The 24,129-nt window shown below is 37.5% G+C and overlaps 2 protein-coding genes and 1 pseudogene across 2 annotated transcripts; 1 reads left to right on the forward strand and 2 right to left on the reverse strand.

Annotated features, from left to right (window-relative positions):
* On the forward strand, positions 4,380-4,817 carry LOC18776674 (cell wall / vacuolar inhibitor of fructosidase 1). Its single transcript, XM_007208838.2, has one exon. It carries the CDS (start codon positions 4,380-4,382, stop codon positions 4,815-4,817), a length of 438 nt encoding a protein of 145 aa, XP_007208900.2.
* LOC18775776 (ABC transporter C family member 10) lies at positions 7,763-15,538 on the reverse strand. Its single transcript, XM_007211254.2, has 12 exons — positions 14,560-15,538; positions 12,081-14,172; positions 11,669-11,989; positions 11,502-11,588; positions 10,227-10,802; positions 9,969-10,133; positions 9,516-9,810; positions 9,199-9,413; positions 8,813-9,118; positions 8,572-8,635; positions 8,262-8,501; positions 7,763-8,166 (listed from the first exon to the last, which is right to left on the reverse strand). The coding sequence occupies exons 2-12, from the start codon at positions 14,145-14,147 to the stop codon at positions 8,045-8,047; spliced, it is 4,458 nt and encodes a 1,485-aa protein (XP_007211316.1). The 5' UTR covers positions 14,148-14,172; positions 14,560-15,538; the 3' UTR covers positions 7,763-8,044.
* Positions 16,346-21,399, reverse strand: LOC18778120 (annotated as a pseudogene).

The following is a 24,129-nucleotide window of genomic DNA, read 5'->3' on the forward strand; positions in this document are numbered from 1 at the left end:
AAGAAGAACCAAACCAATCAATCTATTGCTTAACCAAACCAGAAATAAATAGTCAGAATTTGAAATTAGGGCCTAAAAACCGAACCTTGTTATTGGCAAGACCATAGAAACTCCATGATAGGATAGCTTCATCATTTCCTTTCCACTGAAGACAGACACCAAGTCAGCAAATTTTGAATTTTTTCTTCTGTGCCATGCAGTCAATGCGAAGAGAGAAGAGAATAAGGTGGAGTTGGCAGAGGGAGGAATTGTCGTAGTTGTCGTTGGTGTGGTGAGGTGAACATGTCGTTAGGGAGAGAGCCAAGAGAGAAGAGAATAAAGCGGGAAACAGGGAGAGGAATGGAATTAGATGAATTAAGAGTCTCATGATCTCTTCTTCTATGGACTTAACTTGTGCTTCACTGCTTCAGCTTCCCAATCTCAATCTCAAGCTAAAATTTGCAGCTAAATTTTTTCAATTTCGGGTTTCAGACTTTCAGTCAATTGCAGTGTTCGAAAAATGGGCCTAGGCGGCTAGGCGGCTAGGCGGGCCTCCTAGGCGGGTTGGGTCTTTTTTCGGTGCAGAACCAGTAGGACGAAGCAGCGGAAACCGAAGAAAACAAATCGAAGCTTGAGTTGATAGAGAAGCGAAATGGCTGTGACTTCGACTGCAACCTCCGTCCTCTGCGCGTGCAAGCTTCGTGTTTGTTTTGAATATATTAATATTTCAAGCGTATTGCTGAACGGCTATACTTTTAAAATATTCGAATGTATTTAGAAAGTATAGCCGCCCGGCTAGACCTTTAAAATATTGTAATATATTTGGCGAGTATAGCCGCCCGGCTATACTCTTTAAATATACAATTTTGTCTTATCATTTTAGGGTTTGGGGCTAAAATACCACTTTAGTCCATTGGGCTAGAGTTATTTCTTCAATTATTTTATTTGTATAAGCGATATTGGGAAATGAGAATTTAAATTCTTTCGAATACCTCTCATTCTAATTATTTCCAGCTATTAGCCTATTGGGTAAGAATAAAAAACTGGATTTTATTTATAACAAATAACACGGGTTAAACCCATAAATACAACAACAAAAAACAGTGATCCGCCAACATTTTGTGGATGAAAGGCTGTTGAATTTCATAGTATACAATTGCTTGTATAGGAATTTACTTTCTAAAATGTCCATCGTAATTATGAACTAAACCCAATTACTGCCTTTTTCTCATTGCACTTGACGACCATGCTCTTCAGCTATGAGATATATTAGTCCGCGCTGTATTCTATGCAGATGAAAAATTGGATACAAAACAGTCCAACGAGACAATGAAGAGAAGTTTTGCAGCTCTGTTTTGAAATAAATTGAAGGTATCATAGGTCATATGGCATTGATATACGAAGTATTCTAAATGAGAATTCAAACAACATGTGTTAGATGAGAAGTAACATCTCATTCTTACACATACCATATCCATGTGCACATGAAATTCCCAATGTGAATAGGGGAGAAAAGTGCAATAGCTCCCTTGTATCTCACAAGCGTAGGAGATCCAACCTTTCATGAGGATGTCGGTTTGATAAAAAAGCAAGTTGCATCCAATCATACGTTAATACTGGCAATCACAACCCACAATATACTCAATTTTAATAAAGAGAAATATAAAGTTACCTAGAAGCTGAAGCGCTCGGGATCTTGTGGTGAAGGCATCATCGCTTCCACGCCGAGAAGTCTCTCAAGTCATCTTCGGTCCATAAAGAGATACTATCGTACATCAAAAGGGCACATAGGGATACTTAACACAAAAATAGGGGAAGAAACCATTCTTATGTACACTGGCATTAGAGCAGCTCCACCGCTGCTATCAAACTGGGCAAAAGGCCCCCTGGCAAGCCCAATATGGCTCCAGCGCAGGAAATCCAGCTCAGGCAAAGCATGGGACCCACCAGCCCGAGCAAGCCCACAGGCAGAAATTGACTGGGCTGTTGCCCTCGGGCTGCTGACGTCAGCAGCTGATTTTCAATTTTTTTTTTACTGTTGGACCCACCAGCCCACATTGCCCAATGATTACAAGCCATGTGGCTTCTCCAGGAGCCTCTGATCATAAAATCTTGCACAATCCAACGGTTGTCCAATTTTTGGCTAAAAAAAATTGAAAAAAATATCAAAATTTTTTTTAAAAAATATCAAAAAATTCTGGAAATTTTTTCTATACATACCTACCAATATTATTCACTTTCCACACCAATTTTAATTTCAAAATTTTATCCGAAAATATTATCTTGATTTTTAGGTGAGAATTTTACGATAAATATTAACACTTGAGAAACGAAAATCTTATCCGAAAAGCTTATCAAAATCAATGGTTTAAGTATAAAAAATAAAAAATAAATTTAAGTGAATAGTAATTGCCTTAGACTTAGCCCTCATGGATGGAACCACAAATAGCAAGGCTGACACTATTCATGTGAATAGTGGCAGCCCTTGCTTGCCCTTGCCCTAGACTTAGCCCTTATGGGTGGAGATGCTCTTACATGTAGGATAATCTCCCGAGTCTCAAGTACATCTGTGTTTGATTTGATAGGGGAGATGGTGCCTCAATGGAGAAACTTTTTTCAAAGTGCCCTGTACTTGAACATTTGACTATACTCGGGAATTTTAGAGTTGATTTCAAAATCTCTGCTCCTGAATTGAAGACAAGCATCACAAATACTAGAAATAATCAGTAACTAATGACACCCGTTCAATTTGAAAATATCTCCAAATAGTTGTAATGAATGTAGAAACTAATTTAGAAACTTATTTGAAATTAAATATTAAATTCCATATTAAAGTATTAGTAATCTATTTTACCACTAGTAATCTATTTTTGAATGGTGTTTTCCTTCTATGAATTATGACTACTAATCTATTTAAAGTATTAATCATTTAAATTCAATATTAAATTTAGGAATTAATGTTGTTTTCTTTTTATGAATTATACAACCAGTATTCTTTTTTATTATAGTTTAATGAATAATAGTGTACATTCTAATTATGTTGAAAAATAATTTGATAATCTATTTATTGTTTTGTTTTTAAAATATTTTTTTAATGAACCTATTTTTTCTCCAAATATTGTACCTAATTTTTTTTTTCTTTATTACTTGTTTTATGAAAAATAATTTGATCATCTTTTTATTGTTTGTTAAAACAATTTTTTTTATATAAAAAAGAGCCTATTTTTTCTCTCAAAATAATGTACCTATATTTTTTTTTCTCTAATAATGTACCTATTTTTTCTCTAATAATGTACCTAGTAAAACAATTTACCTAGTATAATGAACCTATTTTTTTTCCTGCAATAATGCACCTATTTTTTTCTCTCAAAATAATGTACCTATTTTTTCTCTCAAAAGAATGTACCTATTTTTCTCTCAAGATAATGTACCTATTTTTTCTCTCAAAATAATGTACCTATTTTTTCTCTCAAAATAATGTACTTTTTTTTTTTTCTAATAATGTACCTAGTAAAATAATTTACCTAGTATAATGAACCTATTTTTTTCTCTAATAATGTATACCTAGTATAATGAACTTTTTTTTTTCTTCTAAATAATGTACCTATTTTTTGTCAATTAGTGTGTACCTATTTTTAATTTATGAAAAATGTACGAAAATTTCAATTACAAAGTAATTGACCTATTTTTGTTAATATTTTTTGGTAAATAATATACCTATATTTTTATACAGATATTTTTATATTTATATTTTCCATATGTACATTATTGGATATGTAATTTACATTTTTTTTTTTTTTTGCAATTTTAAGGGGCCATGTGTTAGAGAGAATGGCAACTAAAAGAAATGGGGTGATTGATATGCTATTAATAGGGAGTTTTAATTACAATTATGGTAGTTAATGAAATGCTTGGAATAAATTATAAATAAAATATGAAGTCTGATGACAAGGATGTAAAAATATAGGAATACTATGACCTCTTTTATCCTATTGGTCATTTAAGTTTGAAATTGGGTTTTACACATAGATTTATAGAATTATAGATATATGTCTAAGAAATAGAAATTGTAGGGACCTATATTGGACAAGCCCAATTTTATATTATATAGATATGGTACCAAAAGCAGCTTATCGGAATGATCTCCTGCAGAGCTAAGAAAATCAAGTTGGATTTGGATTTCCGTATTAGAAAGTTTGCTGAAACTATATTTGTTTTGTATAGTCAACCAAGCTTCACAGAATTATATAAAGGGACTCACATCTTAGCAGATGTGCAGTATTCAAGTTTCTTCATCTTTTCTTTTGCTTAAAAAGATGAACAATTTAATCTCTCTAGCGTTCATATTTCTCATTCAAGTTTCCCTACTTCCAGCAAGCCAATGCAGGGTTTACTTGCCAATGGATGCCAGTCTCATTGACAAAACCTGCAAACAAACACCCAATTATGATGTTTGTGTCTCTACTCTTAACTCAGACCCTCGAAGCACCGGTGCAGATGTCAAAGGCTTAGGACTCATCATGGTTGATGCAGTTAAGGATAAGGCAACCGGTGCTCTGAATAAAGCCGACGAGCTGCTTAAGCAGAGCCCAGGAGATCAAGCCTTACTCTCTTGCGTCAAAACATACAATGAGGTTTTACAAAATGATGTCCCACAAGGCAGTCAAGCTTTCACTCAAGGTGATTCTAAGTCGGCAGAGCAAGGCATGAATGATATTGCCACGGAAGCAGATTCATGTGAAAGTGGTTTTTCAAGCAGCTCTCCTTTGGTAGATAACAACAAAGCTCTTCTTGATGTTGCGGCTGTGGCTGCAGCAATTGCCAGGACATTGCCTTGATATGTTTCTTCTTGTTGGTTTGTTTAACTATGTTAGTTTCCTTGGTAAATCAATAAATCATTTCAGTATCTAAAATCCTTAAGCTCCATTTGGATGGAGGGATTCGAAAGGATTTGAGTTTGACAATAAGGCTAAATTTGCTAAAAAACAAGAACTGCATTAGATTAAATGTATTTTGGAATAAGTAGATGCGATATATTTGAAATGGATTTGAAACAACTATATCCAAGGAATCATATGAAATCCATTTGTTTTCTTCCTTTTTTGCTTGTCCAAATCTTGACATGCTTGCACTACATCCACATATTTCGAACTCCTCCCTCCAAATGGAGCCTTACTTTATTTCATCGTTATCATTTACATAATGATGTTAATACACTCAAATTTCTTTAGACTAATTTGATAATCAATTGCATTCCTTGAGTGATACTGATATGAACTGAGTTTACTGTGATTTCTTGTCCAAGCCACCCTTCTTAGTGCTGATGTAATATCTCGTCCACGCGGCACAAGAATGCTGACTTATGTGCCTTCTTCATGCCCCACATCTTGACAGGAACGGCCAACCCCATCCAGTGTTTACTTTTGTTTCCAAGCTTTGTTTCTAGTTTCTGGTTTTTTCTGTTTGTTGTTTTGCCTTGTTCCCTGTTTCTTTCCATTGAGGCCACAAAGCTTAAGTGGAAAAAAAAATGACACTGATTGTTTGAAGCATATGTTTCTTTCAATTTTCCCATTGTTTTTACTTGAGCACTTTGGCTTGAAAAAGGTTGGTGTGAGAGGAGAGCAGAATGATGATCAACTTTAATACATGTGAACCAACACAAAATGTAGACGCAAATGAAACTCGCAGCACCTGGTTAAAAAACCGCCTGCAAGACGAGTGAACATAATAATATGTGGCAATCTGCCAATCCAGCAAATTGAAACATGAGTATAAATTAATTGGCAACAGAACCAGAAAACAAGCCCAACAAAGAGATCCATTTTCTTTTTCTGATATAAGAACCAAGAAGCAAAACCCCGCAATGAACAACCTGGACAGCACCTTAGCCCCATTCTTCCACTCTCAGAAAATGAGTTGCTCAATCTCAATCCTTCTTCTTTTTTTAATTTTATTTTAAAAGGACTGAAAAATCGTATAGCCGCGCGGCTATACTATTTATTTAAAAAATTTAAAAAAATGCACAGTAGCGGCTATACTATTTTCAAAAAAATTTAAGATAACCGATTATAGCCGCGCGGCTATACTATTTATCATAAAAACGGACTCGAGCACTGCACGTGTCAAAAATAGTTTAGCCGCATGGCTATACTGGTTTTTTAAAAAACATTCAAGAACCGTGTATAGCCAGTCGGCGATACTATTTAAAATAAAAATAATAAAAACCCGAGTATAGCCGCCCGGCTATACTATTTAAATAATAAAAAAAACCCGACCAGTACACATTCACGTGTCAAAAACATTATCGCCGTGTGATCAAAATATGGTTGATACATGAATCTGGCCTTAGTTGAACACTCAGAATTATTGCAGAATATGGTCCAGAAAACTTCCCCCATGCGGTGTCTCAGTGAGTAAGAAAATCTGCAGATTTACATGGGAAATTGATTTTGAAAGCAAACAAAAGGTCTGTAGCTTAAATCATGGTATATAAGCAGATCTTTGTATAGTCTTCCATGTTCTTTCCTAGTATTCCTACTACACAATTGCCTTAAGAATCTACAAGTTCCAGTCTGCCATGAAATTAATTTACTTCCATTAGAATCTACAAGTTCAAAAAAACTGACGACCGACAAATGATTAATCTCTCCGCCAAGATCACTGTGGCGAGAAAGTTTGGAACTTGGTAAGAAGAAACTTGAACTAGGCCCAACTCCCAAAAGAGGACCCCCAAGCTTGCCTGGATCAATCTTAGCCAACTTGGGCCCACCAGAGTTATAGTCCAGCTCATTGTCAGATGAGACAGCAAAGGTAGGGCCTACTCTTCCAACCCTGATGTCGCACAAAAAATCCAGCCAGAATCGTTTTCCCTGACTTTGATCTTTGCCTCATGCAAGTACCGGAAGCATTCAGTCTTCCGATCGATTTGAAGAATTCCGCCACACGCCTCTCCCACTTGTGAAAAGAATTTCAGAGTCCACCAATTTAGGGGCAGTCCAGAAACAGCCACCCACCCCCCATAACTAACCACCTTCGCATCGCAGAATTTGCGACCTCAATAAGACCACCGTTCAACCAATTGCTCACCCTTAACGTTCTACCCCGTCGGCGGCCCGCCCCGTATCGGACCCGCACCTCTTCCCATTAAAATTATAAAAAGTTCCCAGACTATCCTCCATAGTCCTCCATCCAATTGCATTATCGCCTTGAGGGATCACCAGGGATCTCACAACACCACGAGTGCATTTAGATAAAAGCAAAAACCAACCCTTACTGTTACGGTGTCTTTCTACCCAAAATTGGAACGAAACTCCCTTGAACTGCCTGAAAAACTGGGCCTCGCTACCCTTGAAAGCATCGCGCAGTTGGTTTCGAAGCCACACCACACAATCCACCTCAAGGGAAATTTGAAAAGACTTGCCTCTACTCTTTTCAGTAATGAGGATAGCTCCCCCTTGAGAGAGATTGTCAGTCACTTAGACTCAATCCGGAATACCCTAGGCTGATTCATCTTCAGTTCCCATTAGGCGTGAGGAACCAAGGACAAAGCAGTGAGATTGGAAGGTATGTTATTTATTGATCAAAGAATAATCAGATGGTAATTTCAATAGAAGAAAACAGAAAATCAAACCCAGGAAATATATTACCAATAGCTAGAAGAAAAAACATACACCTTTGTAATTATGATTTAATGGCTTTAGAAATCTAAAAAATGCAACAATTCACAGTCACATCTACCACACACAACCAGAGCACTAATGCAAGATGAAAAAAGCTCAGCTTTCATAAAGTCGACCATCAGATCAGGGCTGATATAAATGGCTGCTAGGCCAGTTGTGGATCAGGTACCTTTTTTGAAGTCAGGACTTCACATTGTTCACAACCTGAAAGAACCATATGTTCCTTTCTAAAATATCTCATATTTTCGAGGCAGACTGTGCATTTAAAGCTAATTGGCTCCAAACAGGCAGACTGTACTACATATTCAAGAACACCCCAGTTTACCTTGCCTGCTAAGTTATTCTCAGAGATTATTACAAATATATAGAATACCTTTCCCTATATATCAATCGTCAGAGGGGATGCTAGCATTGGCAGCTCGAGACCAGTATTCCTTAACAAGCTGCCCAAATAGTGAGCCCTCATTATTCATCAGCTTCATTGGCTCATCATACTCTACTAATTTCCCTGTCCAACATATTTGTCAAATTAGCTACAAAACCAAATAAATGAAACAACACAATTCTTGGTACAAGAGCTTTTGGATATAATACAATGCTTACCATCACTAATAGCAAGCACCTTAGTGCAGTCCATCACAGTTGGTATCCTATGGGCCACTGTTATTACAGTGCAGTCTGCAAATTCTGTTCTTATAGTCTTCTGGAGAACAGAATCTGTTGCATTGTCCATTGATGCAGTAGCTTCATCGAGCACTAGTATCCGGCTCCTCTTCAACAAAGCGCGTCCCAAACAAAATAGTTGCCGCTGTCCCATGCTCCAGTTTGTTCCATCTTGTACAACTGCAGTGCAGGTTTTTAGTTATTGTTTCACGGACTTTGGAAAACACTCCCAAGGTAAACAGTTTCTTACCTAAAGAATCAAGGCCCTCTTCTTTTTCTTCAATAGCCTCTCGCAGCTGACATTTCTCAAGAACCTTTGACACATTGGTTGGAGGACAAGTTTAAGTTAGTAAAAGAAAGTAATAGAGTATGAACATGTTTACCTCTTGGCTTGTTCTGTTGAAAATTTTCTTGATAAAAGATTACTGTTGACACATCTTTTATTTTAGATGGTTGTTTTGAACAGCTGATCAGTATGTGTAAAACTTTACCTCCCATATTTCCTGATCAGTGTGCTCTGATAAGGGGTCTAGATTGAATCTCACAGATCCACTGAATAGTGTTGGATCTTGTGGGATGATCCCGAGACGTGATCTTAAATCATGAAGTCCAATTTTACAAATGTCATAGTCATCTACAATGACCCTTCCCTCTGTAGGTTCTACCAGACGAAACAAAACGCTGATAAGAGTTGTCTTTCCACTTCCAGTCCGGCCAACAATACCAATTTTGTACCCTCCTTCAATTATGCAATTTATCCCGCGAAGAACTAGTGGTGCATTTGGCCTATATCTTACCTGCACAAGTTCATTCAATGTCATACACAAGTACCTTTTTTTTAAGTGTTACACTCTTTAGTATATCTTTGTCAACCAACCTGTAAGTCATGTATTTCCACTTTCCCAACAGTTGGCCAATTGTAGGCAGGCCGGTTTTCTTCTATTACTTCTGGAGCCTCACTGGGGATATGCATGTATTGCTCTACCCTTTCTACAGAAATCATTGCATTTTCTAGCATGCATTGAAATTGGACAGAAATGACTAGGAATACATTTAATGAGAGACCATATGACAGTGCCATCCCAATAAAACCTGTCAAAAGTTTAATTAAAATGTTAGACAATTAATCACATGGATGATGAAAAACTGTGATGGTGTTGAGTTATGGGGAGAAATTGAATGGTGGAATCTAACCAGAGGAAGAAGCGTCAAACTGAATCAAAGTGATGGCAAGTGCTGAGGCTGAGAGAACAATAGCACATAGCCATTCAAGACGTTCGATCAACCACTCACTTGCTGAAAATCTATTGAAGTCAGCACTAGCATTTGCATCAATGAAGTCCAAGTATTTTGAGAAGAATCGATCCTGCTCTCCGAAAGCTCTGATTGTCAAGGCTCCAGCAATAGATTCGGCAAGGTAGCTTGCAAGTGCAGACTTGGTCGTGCCATTCATTCGCATTAACTCTTTCGCAGAAGCAAAGTAGTATTTCTGTTTGTAGAAAAGGCAGAAAGTGCGAGGAAATCATTCAAGTGAGACACGATTGGCCAAGGTATTTCAATGCATACATGTGCTGTGGTGATCAAGTTGTTTCAATCTCAACCCATGATTATATATGCTAAACAAGAAGGTTGGTTTAAGTGTCATACCTGAAGTAGTACAGTAACATAAATTGTGGGAATGATCAGAAACACAATTGGCCAAGTAACAGAAACCAGTACGACAAATATGCTGTATGTGATCATAGTTCCCCCAACATAAATTCCTAACTTGAATGCTACTTCAAGGTCGACAATATTCATATCAGTAGATACCTACACAGATTAGACAGTGCAGATGTAAGTTCCATTAGGTTACTGCAAAGTAGACCATTTAAGGTTTTTTCTTTCGAAATTATCAAGTCTTACCCGGCTAAGTATCCTTCCCACGGGTGTTGAGTCATAAAACAGCATTGGTGCTCGGAAAAGAGAGTTCAGTAGTGTATCAAAGATGGATTTGGATGCCCCGCATCCTAACTCGACTATAAAGAAGAATCGAAGAACCAAGGAGAATGACATTATACACGTGATCCAAGAATAAACAGCAAAGAGCTTGACTCTGGATAACACTTGAAGCTTGGAAGCCAACCAGTAAGATTGAACTAATTGCCCCACTATGAATATCAAATGAAAAAAGCTGGTCAAGGAGAAGTACAAAAATCCCGTGCTATGCTTCAAATACTGAATGTATGGCTTCAAACCAGTGTCTCCTGTTTCTCTCTCTTCTTGCTTGATCAGTTGATCTCCTGAAGATTCGGTTTGTTGTACCTCAGTTTTAACCTTCTCAATCTCCTGTGTGGATGAATTCTGTTTTCTGGTGGGTTCTTTTTGCTTCCCACAACCAGCAGTGTCATTGTGTGCATTGACAAGGTCTTGGAACTCTTGAGAAGAAGCCAGCAACTCTTTATAAGGAGCTGCTCTTAAAATTTTCCCTGAAGACATCATCTGTGGAGAAAAAAAAAAACTTATTACTTGAAATATTTCCTTAATTATGAGATTTAGCCTGCAGATCATTGAATTGACTTAGAAAACTGATATCACTAAGGGCTAGTTTGAGCTTTCTGTCACTTTTTTAACTGTGCTTTGAAAATAATTAGTTGTAAAGTAAAAGAGCTCTATGTTTGGTAAACAATATTTTTATAGTGTTGTTAGTACAAAAAGTAGTGTCAAAACCGTTTGGTAAATTTTAATCGAAAACAACTTTTATAACTGTGAATAATGACTAAAGTAGACATGATGTTGAAAGTGTTATGAGCTAATGATGTGGTGGTAGTGGTGGTGGTGGAGGTGGTGACAGAGGAGGATGTGGTGGTGGTGGCGGCGGCAGTGGCGGTCGGTGGTGTCATTTTTTAAAATTAATAATGCTATTTTGGTATTTTTTTAAAAAATTAATTAAATGCTCATATCTGCTTCTTTTGAAAACAGCTTTGAAAAGCAACTCATAGCATGCTTTTAAAAGCTACTGTCAAAAGGCCACTGCTTTTAAAATAATTGGGATATTTTATTTTTATTAAATACCTTAAACTGTTAAAAGTGAAGCAACTTTTTGGCCAAAAAAAAAAAAAAAGCAATCCCAAAAGGGTCCTAAAACTAAAAGGGATTACAACTAATCTATCATTACTAGTAGCAGTGAGTGTAAATTACCAAAATTTCATTAAAAGCTGGAAGGAAGTCTACTTGGTGTGTTACAAGCAAAACTGTCTTCTCTGACAGAGCTCCCATGACATATTCCTGCAGAACTTTCATATTAGCTCTCACTGGAGAAAATAGACAATATCATTACTAGTTTGAGAGGAAAACATATGAATTACGTTGAACAGACTGGTTGCTGTATGGGCATCTACTGCACTGAATGGGTCATCCAAGAGGTAGACGTCAGCATTTTGATAGAGTGCGCGGGCAAGTTGAATGCGCTGCCTCTGTCCACCACTTAGATTCACACCTCTTTCTCCTATCTGAGTGAGATCGCGGTATGGAAGCATCTCAAGGTCCTTCACGAGAGAACACTTCTCAAGTGTTTCTTGGTATCTAACACGATCCATAACTGACCCAAACAGAATATTTTCTTGTATATTTCCTGTTTGGATCCATGCAGACTGAGCAACATATGCTATCTTCCCATATACTTGAACCTGTAAAATAAGGCAGAGAAAAACTTTACTAGTAAGACCTTCCCATCTTAAATAGTCAAATAAATTGTTTAGAAGTGAAATGATTACTTACAATGCCATTGACGCGTGGAACTTCTCCAAGAATTGCAGCTAAAAGGGTTGATTTGCCTGAACCAACCTCTCCACAAATAGCTACTTTTTCTCCTGGTTTAACCAGCAAATTAATGTTCCTTAATGTAGCCTTTGTACCACTAGTATTCCATGAAATTTCGGACGATCTAAGGAAAATGGAATGCTCAACCTCTTCACCACTGCTCTCTTTTGTTGTTTGTCTGTTCTCCAGCTCTGGCGCATCAAGGAAGTTCACAATCCTAGATAATGAAACTTTTGCTTCAATAAATGCTCCAAAAACATCTGAAATAATCCTAATTGGCTCCTGAACATTACGCAAAGTTGCTAGAAATGTGAAAACATTACTAGCAGTGAGTGTAAATCCAAGGAAGTAGCATGTCCAAAAGGTAACAGTTGAAACCAAAGTAGGAGATGACCAGAAAAGAGTCAAATGACATCCCCTAAGAGACAATGCTTGAAATATTAATTTTAGTTCTTCTGCTCTTAACCCTTCTATGACATTCTTAAAATTTGTCTCCCAAGAATACAGCTTCAAGATCTTCATATTTGAAAGTGCTTCTGCAATGGCCTTCAGCCTCCTATTTTGTGCTACCATGAGCTTTGTTTGATACTTATGCCGCAACTTGGCCAAGGGTGAGCTTGCCACCACACTCAATATGAGTACAGTTAGAGCTGCAACGGTTGCAAGCCCAACAGAGAAGTAAACAATAAGTAATGAAAGACACAGCTGAAGGCTTGTGGTCCACATCTGATGAAACCAGTATGGAAATTCACCAATTCTGTAAGCATCCACTGTGACATAATTCACTATCTCACCAGGAGAATGAGCCATCTTGGCTGAATTTGCTAGTCGCAGTTGCTTCCGATATATTGCTGCTGACATCAATGATCTCACTTGGAGCCCCATCACTCTAGTTTTGAAGTACCACTGCCTCTCCGATAGTGATTCCAAGATTTTCACAATGAAGAGAGCAAGAGTCAGTGCATAACCCTCATATTTAAAAGCTGCATTGCCTTCAACAATCTTAATGAAGGCCATGAGAAACAGTGGACTGCTTGTCACTGCCAGAGTCTTGATCAGTGCGAATAACCCAGAAATCAAAATTTCTCTCCTCTGGCAATAAAAAATTATGGACAGGATAGAAGGGGTATCAGATGAACCACCTTCCTTCCCTTTGTTCAATTGCTCCATAAATAATAAGTACCATGTTCTTGCATGATCAGCCTGTCGCAATAGTGGAATATCTACATCCTCAAGAGTCTTCTGCTTACCTGTCTTCATTAATGGATTCAACCACCAAAATGACATTCTGCTAAATAATCCTGCTTTTGCAAAAGGAGTTACATTGTTATTTGAACTGAGGTCACCTATGTTATCAGAGTCCGCACCTAGTAAAGGTGTGTAGAAAGCATCATCATGAGTTGCTGGTTCACCTTTTGAATAATTACTTCCCTGAAATGCACTAAAGAGAAAAAGAATTGATCCAGGGAAATAAAAAATGTTTAGAGCAATCTTAAACGAGACTGTCTCATCCACAATAGTTTCCCAAAGCGATGAACTGCAAAGAACTACTGCAATCAAAAAGGCAATAACCGAACAAACTTTCGTTATCACTATGTGTGGATTATGTGGCTTCTTTAGGCTTATGGTAAAAGCCAGAAGCAACCATGTGAACCCTTGAATTAACAATACTAGCCATCCATGGAGAGGTAAAACAGTCTGACATGTATTTACTTTCTCAATGATTGTCCATATCCCAAAACCAAAGTAGGCCAAAGCCAAACCAGCATTGAAAATGACCGAGATTATTGACACTGTAGAGAAGTTTTGAGACTGTGATGGATCTTTAATCTTGTTTGATGATATTTTACATATGAAGATACATAACAAGATGAATAGAAGCAATATATCAGCTGCAATGATCAAAATATGGTTGATACATGAATCTGGATTGATAATGCCTAAAAGGCCAGAACTGCATGCATTTCCAGCCTTAGTTGAACACTCAGAATTATTGCAGAATACGGCCCAGAAAACCTCCCCCATGTCGTGTTTGAGTGAGGTCGAAAATCTGCAGATTTGCAAGGGAAAAAAAGTTTGAAAGCAAACAAAAGATATGTATCTTAAATCATGGTGTTAAGCAGATCTATTGTAGTATAGTCTGCCGGGTTCTTTTCTACACAATTGCCTTTAGAAGGTGAATGATCTCTGAATCCAGTAAGTTCAAAAAAACTGACGACCGGCAAATGATTAATCTCTCCTTCAAAACTAGGATCTAGTGAAAAGCTACTCTATATCATGATTCATGCTTTACCTTAATGTTCATTACATATAGAGTACCAAGTATGAACTGGCATATATAAATAAAACGTAATTTCATATGCAATATAGCTGGAGTAGTGAGTCAGTGACATGTAGAATACAAACAAGACATTTTCTGAAACCCAGAAAATCTTACCCTGGCTAAGCTCACTAGCAAATCAGCCTCCCGGTCTAAATTGCTCTTGAAGTCTCCGGCTTGTCGTGCATTAAACCCGTCTTTTAAATATATACTACTACTTCACCAAGCACGTGGAACATCTTTTAGGACTAAATAACCGAGACATGTGGCACACAAGTTAACACTAATTTAACTCTGAACTCCCTGACAAAAAAAAAAAAACTCGGCTAACTCTCTTCAGCCCTTTAAAAAAATATAAAATATATTAAAATACATGTTTGACAAAATAAATTGAAGTAAAAGAATAAAATCTCAGCGCATCGAACTTCAACAGCCACCCAGCACACGACCACCACCCAGCGGCAACAACCCCCTATCCTCCACAACCCAGCCAAGGCTCCCTTTCCCCCTCTTTGTCATCAAATTTATAGCCTAACAGAACATATTTGTGTCCTTTGACTCAGATCCTCCATCAACCTTATGCATTGTTCTTCCTTGGAGGAAGCAACCATGGGAAATTCGAGGTCGCGATGGAGCAGCCGCGGGAATGTGGATCTCGCGATGAAGCTTGCCGGCGTTGTCGAGGCAGAGGACATGTGGGTTCTGTATCTGGTGCGGCAGTGCGAAGAGAGAGAGGGGAGAAAGGGAGGGTGTGTGTGTTGAAGTAAAGGGACCACAATAAGTGAAGGCATATTTGGATCTGGATCTGTTGGCACCGTGGGGTGTGTGGCGGAGAAGATGAACAGAGTTAAATTATTTTAATTTGGATCTGGATCTGTTGGCACCGTAGGGTGGTTGGCGAAGAAGATGAACAGAGTTAAATTATTTTAATTTGGATCTGGATCTGTTGGCACCGTAGGGTGGTTGGCGAAGAAGATGAACAGAGTTAATTATCCGTAGGGTGGTTGGCGAAGAAGATGAACAGAGTTAAATTATTTTAATTTGGATATGTGCTTGTGAATAAAATTATTTTAATTTTAATATTCTAATATTCTTTAATACAAATTACAATTAACAGAGTTAAAATAGTGTAAACTTGTGTGCTACATATCACAGAACTAACTTAAAGAGCACAGGCAATTTGGTAACAAGAAAATTCGACTAGCTTTTGTTCCTCCTTCAGTCACTCTTAATCATCAATGGAGCTATATGGATTATTTGGGCGTTGCCTTTAATTCTGAGGCCTCTAATAAGTTGGAATTAAAGGTGACTGTATAAGATGGAGACTTTGACCTCATCATTTCTGATAAACTCTAGTAAGTGTCTTCAAATGAGAATCAAAAAGCAAAATGAGTTGTGAGTAGGCAACATCTTCAAGATTGAGAGATGTAATACTAGTAATTCCACATCGTTTAAGTAAGCACATCGATGATGAGGTCTTTTGGTAAAAGAGGTTTTAAGTTTGAATTCCGTCTCCTTCACGAATAAAGATAACAACATCGTAATCATATAAACCCTTGCTATTTGGTTAATGAGATATGATCTCTTCAGTATTACAACTTACAAGAACGCAACCGATAAAAAAGGTGCAAAATCTAAACTCATTTCTATTCTGTAGTCCATTCAGTTGAAGCAAGATGAAAAATCTGCTTTGATAAAGTCGACCAACAACACAGGGATGACATTGACATAAATAAATGGGAGCCGTAGCATCTGACATAAATGGCTGCTAGGCCAGTTGTGGTCTTCACATTTTTCCCACCTAATCTATATATTTAACTAAAAAGTAAGTATACCAAAGCAATTTATTACATATTTTTTAGATATAACGGGATGCGCATTTAGATTTCATGATCAAGATAATACCAAATCACCATGAATACATAGAAAATTATCAAAAGATAGTTAAGAATACAGCCATAATGTTCGAGAAATCGCTAGGCGGTAGGTGTAGAGGAGTAATCGAGGCCTCGGCGGGTGTCTAGGTGTGTTTTTTTTTTTTTGGTTTATAATTATGGTTCCAACCAGGCAGACCATACGACATATTCAACAACACCCAATTTACCTTGCCTGCTAAATTATCCTCAGAAATGATTACAAATATATAGAATACCTTTCCCTATATATCAATCGTCTGACGAGACGCTAGCATTGGCAGATCGAGACCAATATTCCTTAACAAGCTGCCCAAATAGTGAGCCCTCATTATTCATCAGCTTCATTGGCTCATCATACTCTACCAATTTCCCTGTCCATGTATATTTGTAAAATTAGCAACCAAACTACATAAATGAAACAACAAAATTCTTGGTACAAGAGCTTGGGTTATAATCCAATGCTTGCTTACCATCACTAATAGCAAGCACCTTAGTGCAGTCCATCACAGTCGGTATCCTATGAGCCACTGTTATCACAGTGCAGTCTGCAAATTCTGTTCTTATAGTTTGCTGGAGAATATAGTCTGTTGCATTGTCCATTGATGCAGTGGCTTCATCGAGCACTAATATTCGGCTCCTCTTCAATAAAGCACGTCCCAAACAAAATAGTTGCCGCTGTCCCATGCTCCAGTTTGTTCCATCTTGTACAACTGCAATCCAGGTTCTTAGTTGTTGTTTTACGGACAATGAAAAACACTCCTAGATACACAGTTTCTTACCAAAAAAATCCGGGCCCTCTTCTTTTTCTTGAATGGCGTCTCGTAACTGACATTTCTCAAGAACCTTTTAGACATAGATTGGATGATAAGTTTAAGTTAGTAAAAGGAAGTCAGATTATTAGAATGTCAGTAACTGATTAATGTTGTTAAACCTTCAATTAAGATTCAGAGAACTCTATCATCTTACAAGTGTACATCCTAATATCCAAAACGTAAGTTATTAACAACCAGCACAGACAAGCAAAAACTTTACCTCCCATATTTCATAATCAGTATGCTCTGATAAGGGGTCTAGATTGAATCTCACAGACCCATTGAATAGTGTTGGATCTTGCGGGATGATCCCGAAACACGATCTTAAATCATGAAGTCCAATCTTACAAATGTCATAATCATCCACAATGATCCTTCCCTCTGTAGGCTCTACCAGACGAAACAAAACGCTGATAAGAGTTGTCTTTCCACTTCCAGTCCGGCCAACAATCCCAATTTTGTACCCTCCATCAATTATGCAATTTATCCCACGAAGAACTAGTGGAGCATTTGGCCTATATCTTACCTGCATAGTTTCATTCAATATCATACAAAAGCACCATTGTTCATAGAGTTACACTCTTTGGTATATCTTTCTCATACTAACCTTTAAATCATGTATTTCCATTTTACCAGCGGTAGGCCAATTGTCGGCAGGTCTGTTTTCATCTATTACTTCTGGAGCCTCACTAGGAATATGCATGTATTGTTCTATCCTTTCTACAGAAATCATTGAATTTTCTAGCATGCATTGGAATTGGACAGAAACTGCTAGGAATACATTTAATGAGAGACCATAGGACAGTGTCATCCCAATAAAACCTGCCAAAATTTTAAGCAAAATGTTAGACAATATATAATATAGATGGTTACATGAAATCAATTTCAGGCACAAGAAATTGATGGTGGAAGCAACCAGAGGAAGAGGCGTCAAAATGAATCAAAGAAATGGCAAGGGCTGAGGCTGAGAGAACAATAGCACATAGAAATTCAAGACGTTTGATCAGCCACTCATTTGCTGAAAATCTGCTGAAGTCAGCACTAGCATTTGCATCAATTAAATCCAAGTTCTTAGAGAAGAACCGGTCCTCCTCGCCAAAAGCTCTGATTGTCAAGGCTCCAGCAATGGATTCGGCAATGTGGCTTGCAAGTGCAGACTTTGTCGTGCCATTCATTCGCATTAACTCTTTTGCAGAAGCGAAGTAGTAATTCTATTGTAGAAAAGAACATCAAATAGAAGATTTGTTGTTTAGGAAAGGCAAAAAGTTTAAGGAAAACATTCAGGTGTGCAACTTGTCTATGTGCCCTCTAAAATACATCTGTCAAAGAACTAAACAAGAAGGTTGGTTTAAATGTATTACCTGAAGTAGTACAGTAACATAAATTGTTGGAATAATCAGAAACACGATTGGCCAAGTAATAGAAACCAATACTAATAATGTGCTGTATGTCATCAAAGTTGACCCAACAGAAATTCCTAACTTGAAAGCTACTTCAAGGTCGATGATATTCATATCAGTAGATACCTACACAAAATAGCCATGCGAATGTAAGTTCCATTAGGGTACTTCACAGTAGAACATTCAAAGCTTTTTTTGTGTGTGGAAATTCTTAAGTCTTACCGACTAAGTACCCTTCCCACGGGTGTTGAGTCATAAAACAGCATTGGTGCTCGGAAAAGAGAGTTCAGTAGTGTATCAAAAATCGACTTGGATGCACCGCATGTTAACTAGAAAGAAGAATCGAAGAAACAAAGCGAATGACATGATACACATGATCAGAGAATAAACAGCAAATAGTTTGACTCTTGATACGCTATAATCCTGAAGCTTGGCAGCCAACCAATAAGATTGAATTAATTGCCCAACTAGGAATATCACATGAAAAAAAATTGACGAGAAGAAGTGCAAAAATCCCTTGCTCTGCTTCAAATACTGAATGTATAGCCTGAAACCAGTGTCTCCTGTTTCTTTTTCTTCTTTCTTAATCAATTGATCCCCAGAAGATTCTTTTTGCGGTACCTCAGTTTTAACTTTCTCAATCTCTTCAATCGAGGATTTATGTTTTCTTTTAGAAGCATATTCAACTTGCCTCTCACACCCAGCAGTGTCATTGTGTGCATTGACCAGGTCTTGGAACTCTTGACAAGAAGTCAGCAACTCTTTATAAGGAGCTGCTTTTAAAATTTTCCCTGCAGACATCAACTGTGAAGAAAAAAATGTATTACTTGAACTAATTCTACTGAAATATGAGATTCAGCTGGCAGATCAAAATCATATAAAAAATGTTAGCATGTTTATAACCTACCAAAATGGAATTAAATGATGGAAGGAAGTCTACTTGGTGTGTCACAAGCAAAACTGTCTTCTCCGACAGAGCTCCTATGATATATTCCTGAAAAACTTTCATATTAGCTTTCACTAGAGAAAAGAGACAAAACCATTACAAGTTTGAGATGCAAATAATGAATTACATTAAATAAGCTGGTTGCAGTATGGGCATCAACTGCACTGAATGGGTCATCCAAGAGGTAGACATCAGCATTTTGATAGAGTGCGCGGGCAAGTTGAATGCGCTGCTTCTGCCCACCACTTAGATTCACACCTCTTTCTCCTATCTGAGTGAGATCATGGAATGGAAGCATCTCAAGGTCCTTCAATAGAGAGCACTTCTCAAGTGTTTCTTGGTATCTAACATGATCCATGACAGACCCAAATAGAATATTTTCTTGTATAGTTCCTGTTTGGATCCATGCAGACTGAGAAACATACGCTATCTTCCCATGCACTTGAACCTGTAGAGTATGGCAGACAGAAACTTTACTAGAAAGACTTTCCCATCTAAAGTAGTTTAATAAATTGTTTAGAAGTGAAATGATTACTTACAATGCCATTGATGCGTGGAACTTCTCCAAGAATTGCAGCTAAAAGGGTTGATTTACCTGAGCCAACCTCTCCACAAATTGCTAATTTTTCTCCTGGTTTAACCACCAAATTAATGTTCCTTAATGTGGCCTTTTTAGCACTAGTGTCCCATGAAATTTCAGAAGATCTAATAAGAATTGAATGCTCAAATTCTACGCCAATGCTCTCTTTCCTTGTTTGTCTGTGCTCCAGCTCTGGTGCATCAAGGAAGTACACAATCCGAGATAATGAAACCTTTCCTTCAATAAATGCTCCAAAAACATCTGAAATCAGCCTAATTGGCTCCTGAACATTACGCAAAGTTGCTAGAAATGTGAAAACATTACTAGCAGATAGTTCAAATCCGAGCAAATAGCATGTCCAAAAGGTAACAGCTGATACTAAAATAGGACTTGACCAAAATACTGCCAAATGATATCCCTTTTGTGACAATACTTGAGATATCAACTTTAGTTCATCTGCCCTTAACCCTTCTATGACATTCTTAAAATTTGTTTCCCAGGAGTACAGCTTCAAGATCTTCATATTTGAAAGTGCTTCTGAAATGGCCTTCAGCCTCCTATTTTGTGCCACCATGAACTTCGTTTGATACTCATGCTGCAACTTGGCCAATGGACTGCTTGCCAGCACACTCAATATGAGTACAATTAGAGCTGAAACAATTGCCAACCCCACTGAGAAGTAAACAATAAGTAGTGAAAGGCATAGTTGAAGGCTTGTGGTCCACATCTGATGAAACCAGTATGGAAATTCACCAATTCTGTAAGCATCCACTGTTACATAATTCACCATCTCACCAGGCGAATGAGCCATCTTCACAGAATTCGAGAGTCGCAGTTGCTTCTGATATATTGCTGCTGACACCAATGATCTCACTTGGAGCCCGATCATTCTAGTTTTAAAGTACCACTGCCTCTCTGACAGTGATTCCAAGGTTTTCACAATGAAGAGAGCAAGAGTCAGTGCATAACCCTCATATTTAAAAGCTGCCTTGCCTTCAACAATCTTAATGAAGGCCATGAGAAACAGTGGACTGCTTGTGGTTGTGAGAATCTTGATCAGTGCGTATAGCCCAGAAATAAAAAATTCTCTCCTCTGGCAATAAAAGATTATGGACAAAATAGAAGGGGTATCAGATGAACTTCCTTCCTTCCTTTTGTTCAATTGCTCCATAAATTTTAAGTACCATGTTCGAGCTCGATCAGCCTGTCGCAATAGTGGAATATCTTCATCCTCAAGTATCTTTTGCTTACCTTTCTTCATTAAGGGATTCAGCCACCAAAATGTCATTGTGCTAAATAAACCTGCTTTTTCAAAAGGAGTTACATTGCCATTTGAACTGATATCATCTTTGATATCTGATTCTGCGCCTTGCAAAGGTGTGTAGAAAGCATCATCATGGGTTTGTGGATCACCTTTTGTATCCTGAAATGCACTAAAGAGCAAAAGGATTGATCCAGGGAAATAACAAATGTTTAAAAAAATCTTCACCGATATTGCCTCATTTACAATAGCTTGCCAAATAGCCGAACTACAAAGAAAAACTGCAATCAAGAAGGCAAGAATTGAACAAACTTTCGTTATCGAAATATGTGGAGGGTTTGCCTTCTTTAGGCCTATGGTAAAAGCCAGAAGCAGCCATGTGAACCCTTGACATAAAAATACTAGCCATCCATGGAGAGGTATAATAGTCTGATCTGTATTTACTTTCTTGTTGATTGTCCATACCCCAAAACTGAAGTAGGCCAAAGCCAAAGCAGCATTAAAAGTGGCTGAGATTATTGACACTGGAGAGAAGGTTGACTCTGGTGGAGCTATAACCAAAGTATTGTTGATACATGAATCTGGATTGGTAAGGGCTAAAAAGCCAGTTGAACACTCAGAATTATTGCAGAGCAATAAGCTCCAGAGACCCTCCCACATGTTGTTTCTCGGCGAGGTGGAAAATCTGCACAATTACAAAGGAAAAATATTGGAAAGGAAAAATGGATCTGTTTCTTAAATTCAAGGTTCTAAGCAGATCTATGCTAGAGTAGTCAATAGACACTGAGATTAAAGTGCATGAGATAGATCTGAAAAACAAGAAACAATTGCATTTCATTTCGTGGTTGAACAACTGCGATCATACTATCAATGTAGTTAAAGGTCACTCTGCATCATGCTTTACGTCAACGTACGTTTCTTACACAGGATACAAATATGAACTGGCATATATAATCAAAACGTAATTATGTAACAAGAGTAGTGATATTTAGAAGACAAACATTAGAGCCTTCCCATAAGAATTTTTTACCGAAAATTGGGTGCAAATGAAGCTACATTATATACCATCAAGTGAAAAGAACACCATTCAAAAACCAAACATCTGTGTCAAGCTACAGAATCACAACATTTAGTAAAATAAGATTGCAGTGTCCCATATCATTCAAGAAACATGCATTAAAAACAAAAACAAAAAATCTTACAGTAGATAAGCTCACTAACAAATCAGCCTCCTGTTCTAACTTGCTCTTGAAGTCCCCCGCTGTAGCTTGTCATGCACAAAACCTGTCTTTAAAATACTATCAAAGAAGGGTGTGATATGTCAAAGACAATGTCGAAAAAAAAAAAAAAAAGTTAGCCAAGGGCACGCCAAATCATTACTCACTTTTGTGTACGATGTCCTACCTCTGTGGAAGTTTGACCTTTTTGACTTCTCAGCAGCACATGGTGTAGTAAAGTACAACGTTCTTCGGGTTTTGGTTTTCATAGTTTCCAAAAGCATGATTTTTGTACCATGGCTGGTGAATTCACGTGAGGTGTCTGTGTTCTTTTTTTCCTGTCATGTAATTATTACAAAATGGAGTAGACTAAATTTACTTTATGTATATTATAAAATATATAGAAGATGTAGACATATAGAAGGGTGTTTGGATAATCTATTGAAAAAAGTATAACCTAAACCCTAAATCCGACATTATAAAATATAACCTATTGAATAATATATAGAAGATGTAAAGAGGTCTTTACCCCTGTTGAATAAACATGTAGGGGAAAATGCGTCTTTTTATGTTGGTTTTATTTCCCTCGTCAAGTAGTTGCAGACCAGTTCAATATGTCATTTATCCTTAAATTTAACGAAAATTTTGACAAAAGAGATGGCAGGACTATAACGAAACTGAAGTTTAAGAACCACGGTAATGATTTTAGAAATTGAAGGACCAAAATGAAAATCAGGCCAAAATTCAAAGATCATTGGACCTAAAAACCTTTTTTTGGAAGAACATAGTTGTAACTGATCAAGAGAGAATGAATGTTTTTTCGCATAAGCGGTACCTTGTGGCGTTAGTTTTTATTTTTTATTTTTTATTAGTAAAACTTGTGGGGTAGGTTTGTTAGTGAGATTTTAATTGGCTGCGATGAGGATGTCACATGAGTTGTGGTATTATTTTAATCTACAAAAAATCAACCCACCTAAGCCACAGTCCAAATTAGCGTGAACGTGGGAGTCCCTGCTGTAATACATCGGATTAACATGGCTGGTTGTCTAACATTAGCCCACACACCACTTTGCTTAGTTGCCCTGGGCTACTTACCCAGCCTCAAGTCTCTTTTTGAGACATTTTGTCAAACATCTTCCTCTCATGGCAGTCATATTCAGGGAGAACATCAAAGGAAAGTTGGGGAAATTTCTTGTGTAGTAATAATACAGAATGGGAACAATTGCATACACTTGCCCTAGCATGGATCCGCCAGTGATTGGGAGTCTCATATGTCCTATTAAATGTAGAGCCGGACCTATGAATATGGAAGGAAGAATCGAACACAAGACTTCGTGTACAAAGATAAATTTTCTTAATTACTCGGACTACACTTTTTACTCTCAAATAACTCTTGAATATTAATTTTTGTAGAAGAAAGCTAGATTTGAGCCATGTAGTAATCCCGCCAAGACCTTTTAATAAAGGGTGCTCCGAAATCACCCTAAAATAACCTCATGCACCAATTCGCTGGCTTCCACATAACATCATAGCCATATGTAACATTTTTCTTTGG

This window comes from Prunus persica, chromosome G5 (genome assembly GCF_000346465.2).
Source record: "Prunus persica cultivar Lovell chromosome G5, Prunus_persica_NCBIv2, whole genome shotgun sequence".
NCBI classification, from domain to species: Eukaryota; Viridiplantae; Streptophyta; class Magnoliopsida; order Rosales; family Rosaceae; genus Prunus; species Prunus persica.

Bases quoted from the DNA above. Each gene is read 5' to 3' on its own strand.
- LOC18776674 (XM_007208838.2), top strand. From the start codon at position 4,380: ATGGATGCCAGTCTCATTGACAAAACCTGCAAACAAACACCCAATTAT.
- LOC18775776 (XM_007211254.2), bottom strand. From the start codon at position 14,147: ATGGGGGAGGTTTTCTGGGCCGTATTCTGCAATAATTCTGAGTGTTCA. The intron at 11,990-12,080 runs GTAAGTAATCAT...CTTATTTTACAG, and splicing joins TTCCACGCGTCAATGGCATT to GTTCAAGTATATGGGAAGAT. The intron at 9,119-9,198 runs GTTGGTTGACAA...GAACTTGTGCAG, and splicing joins TGGAAATACATGACTTACAG to GTAAGATATAGGCCAAATGC.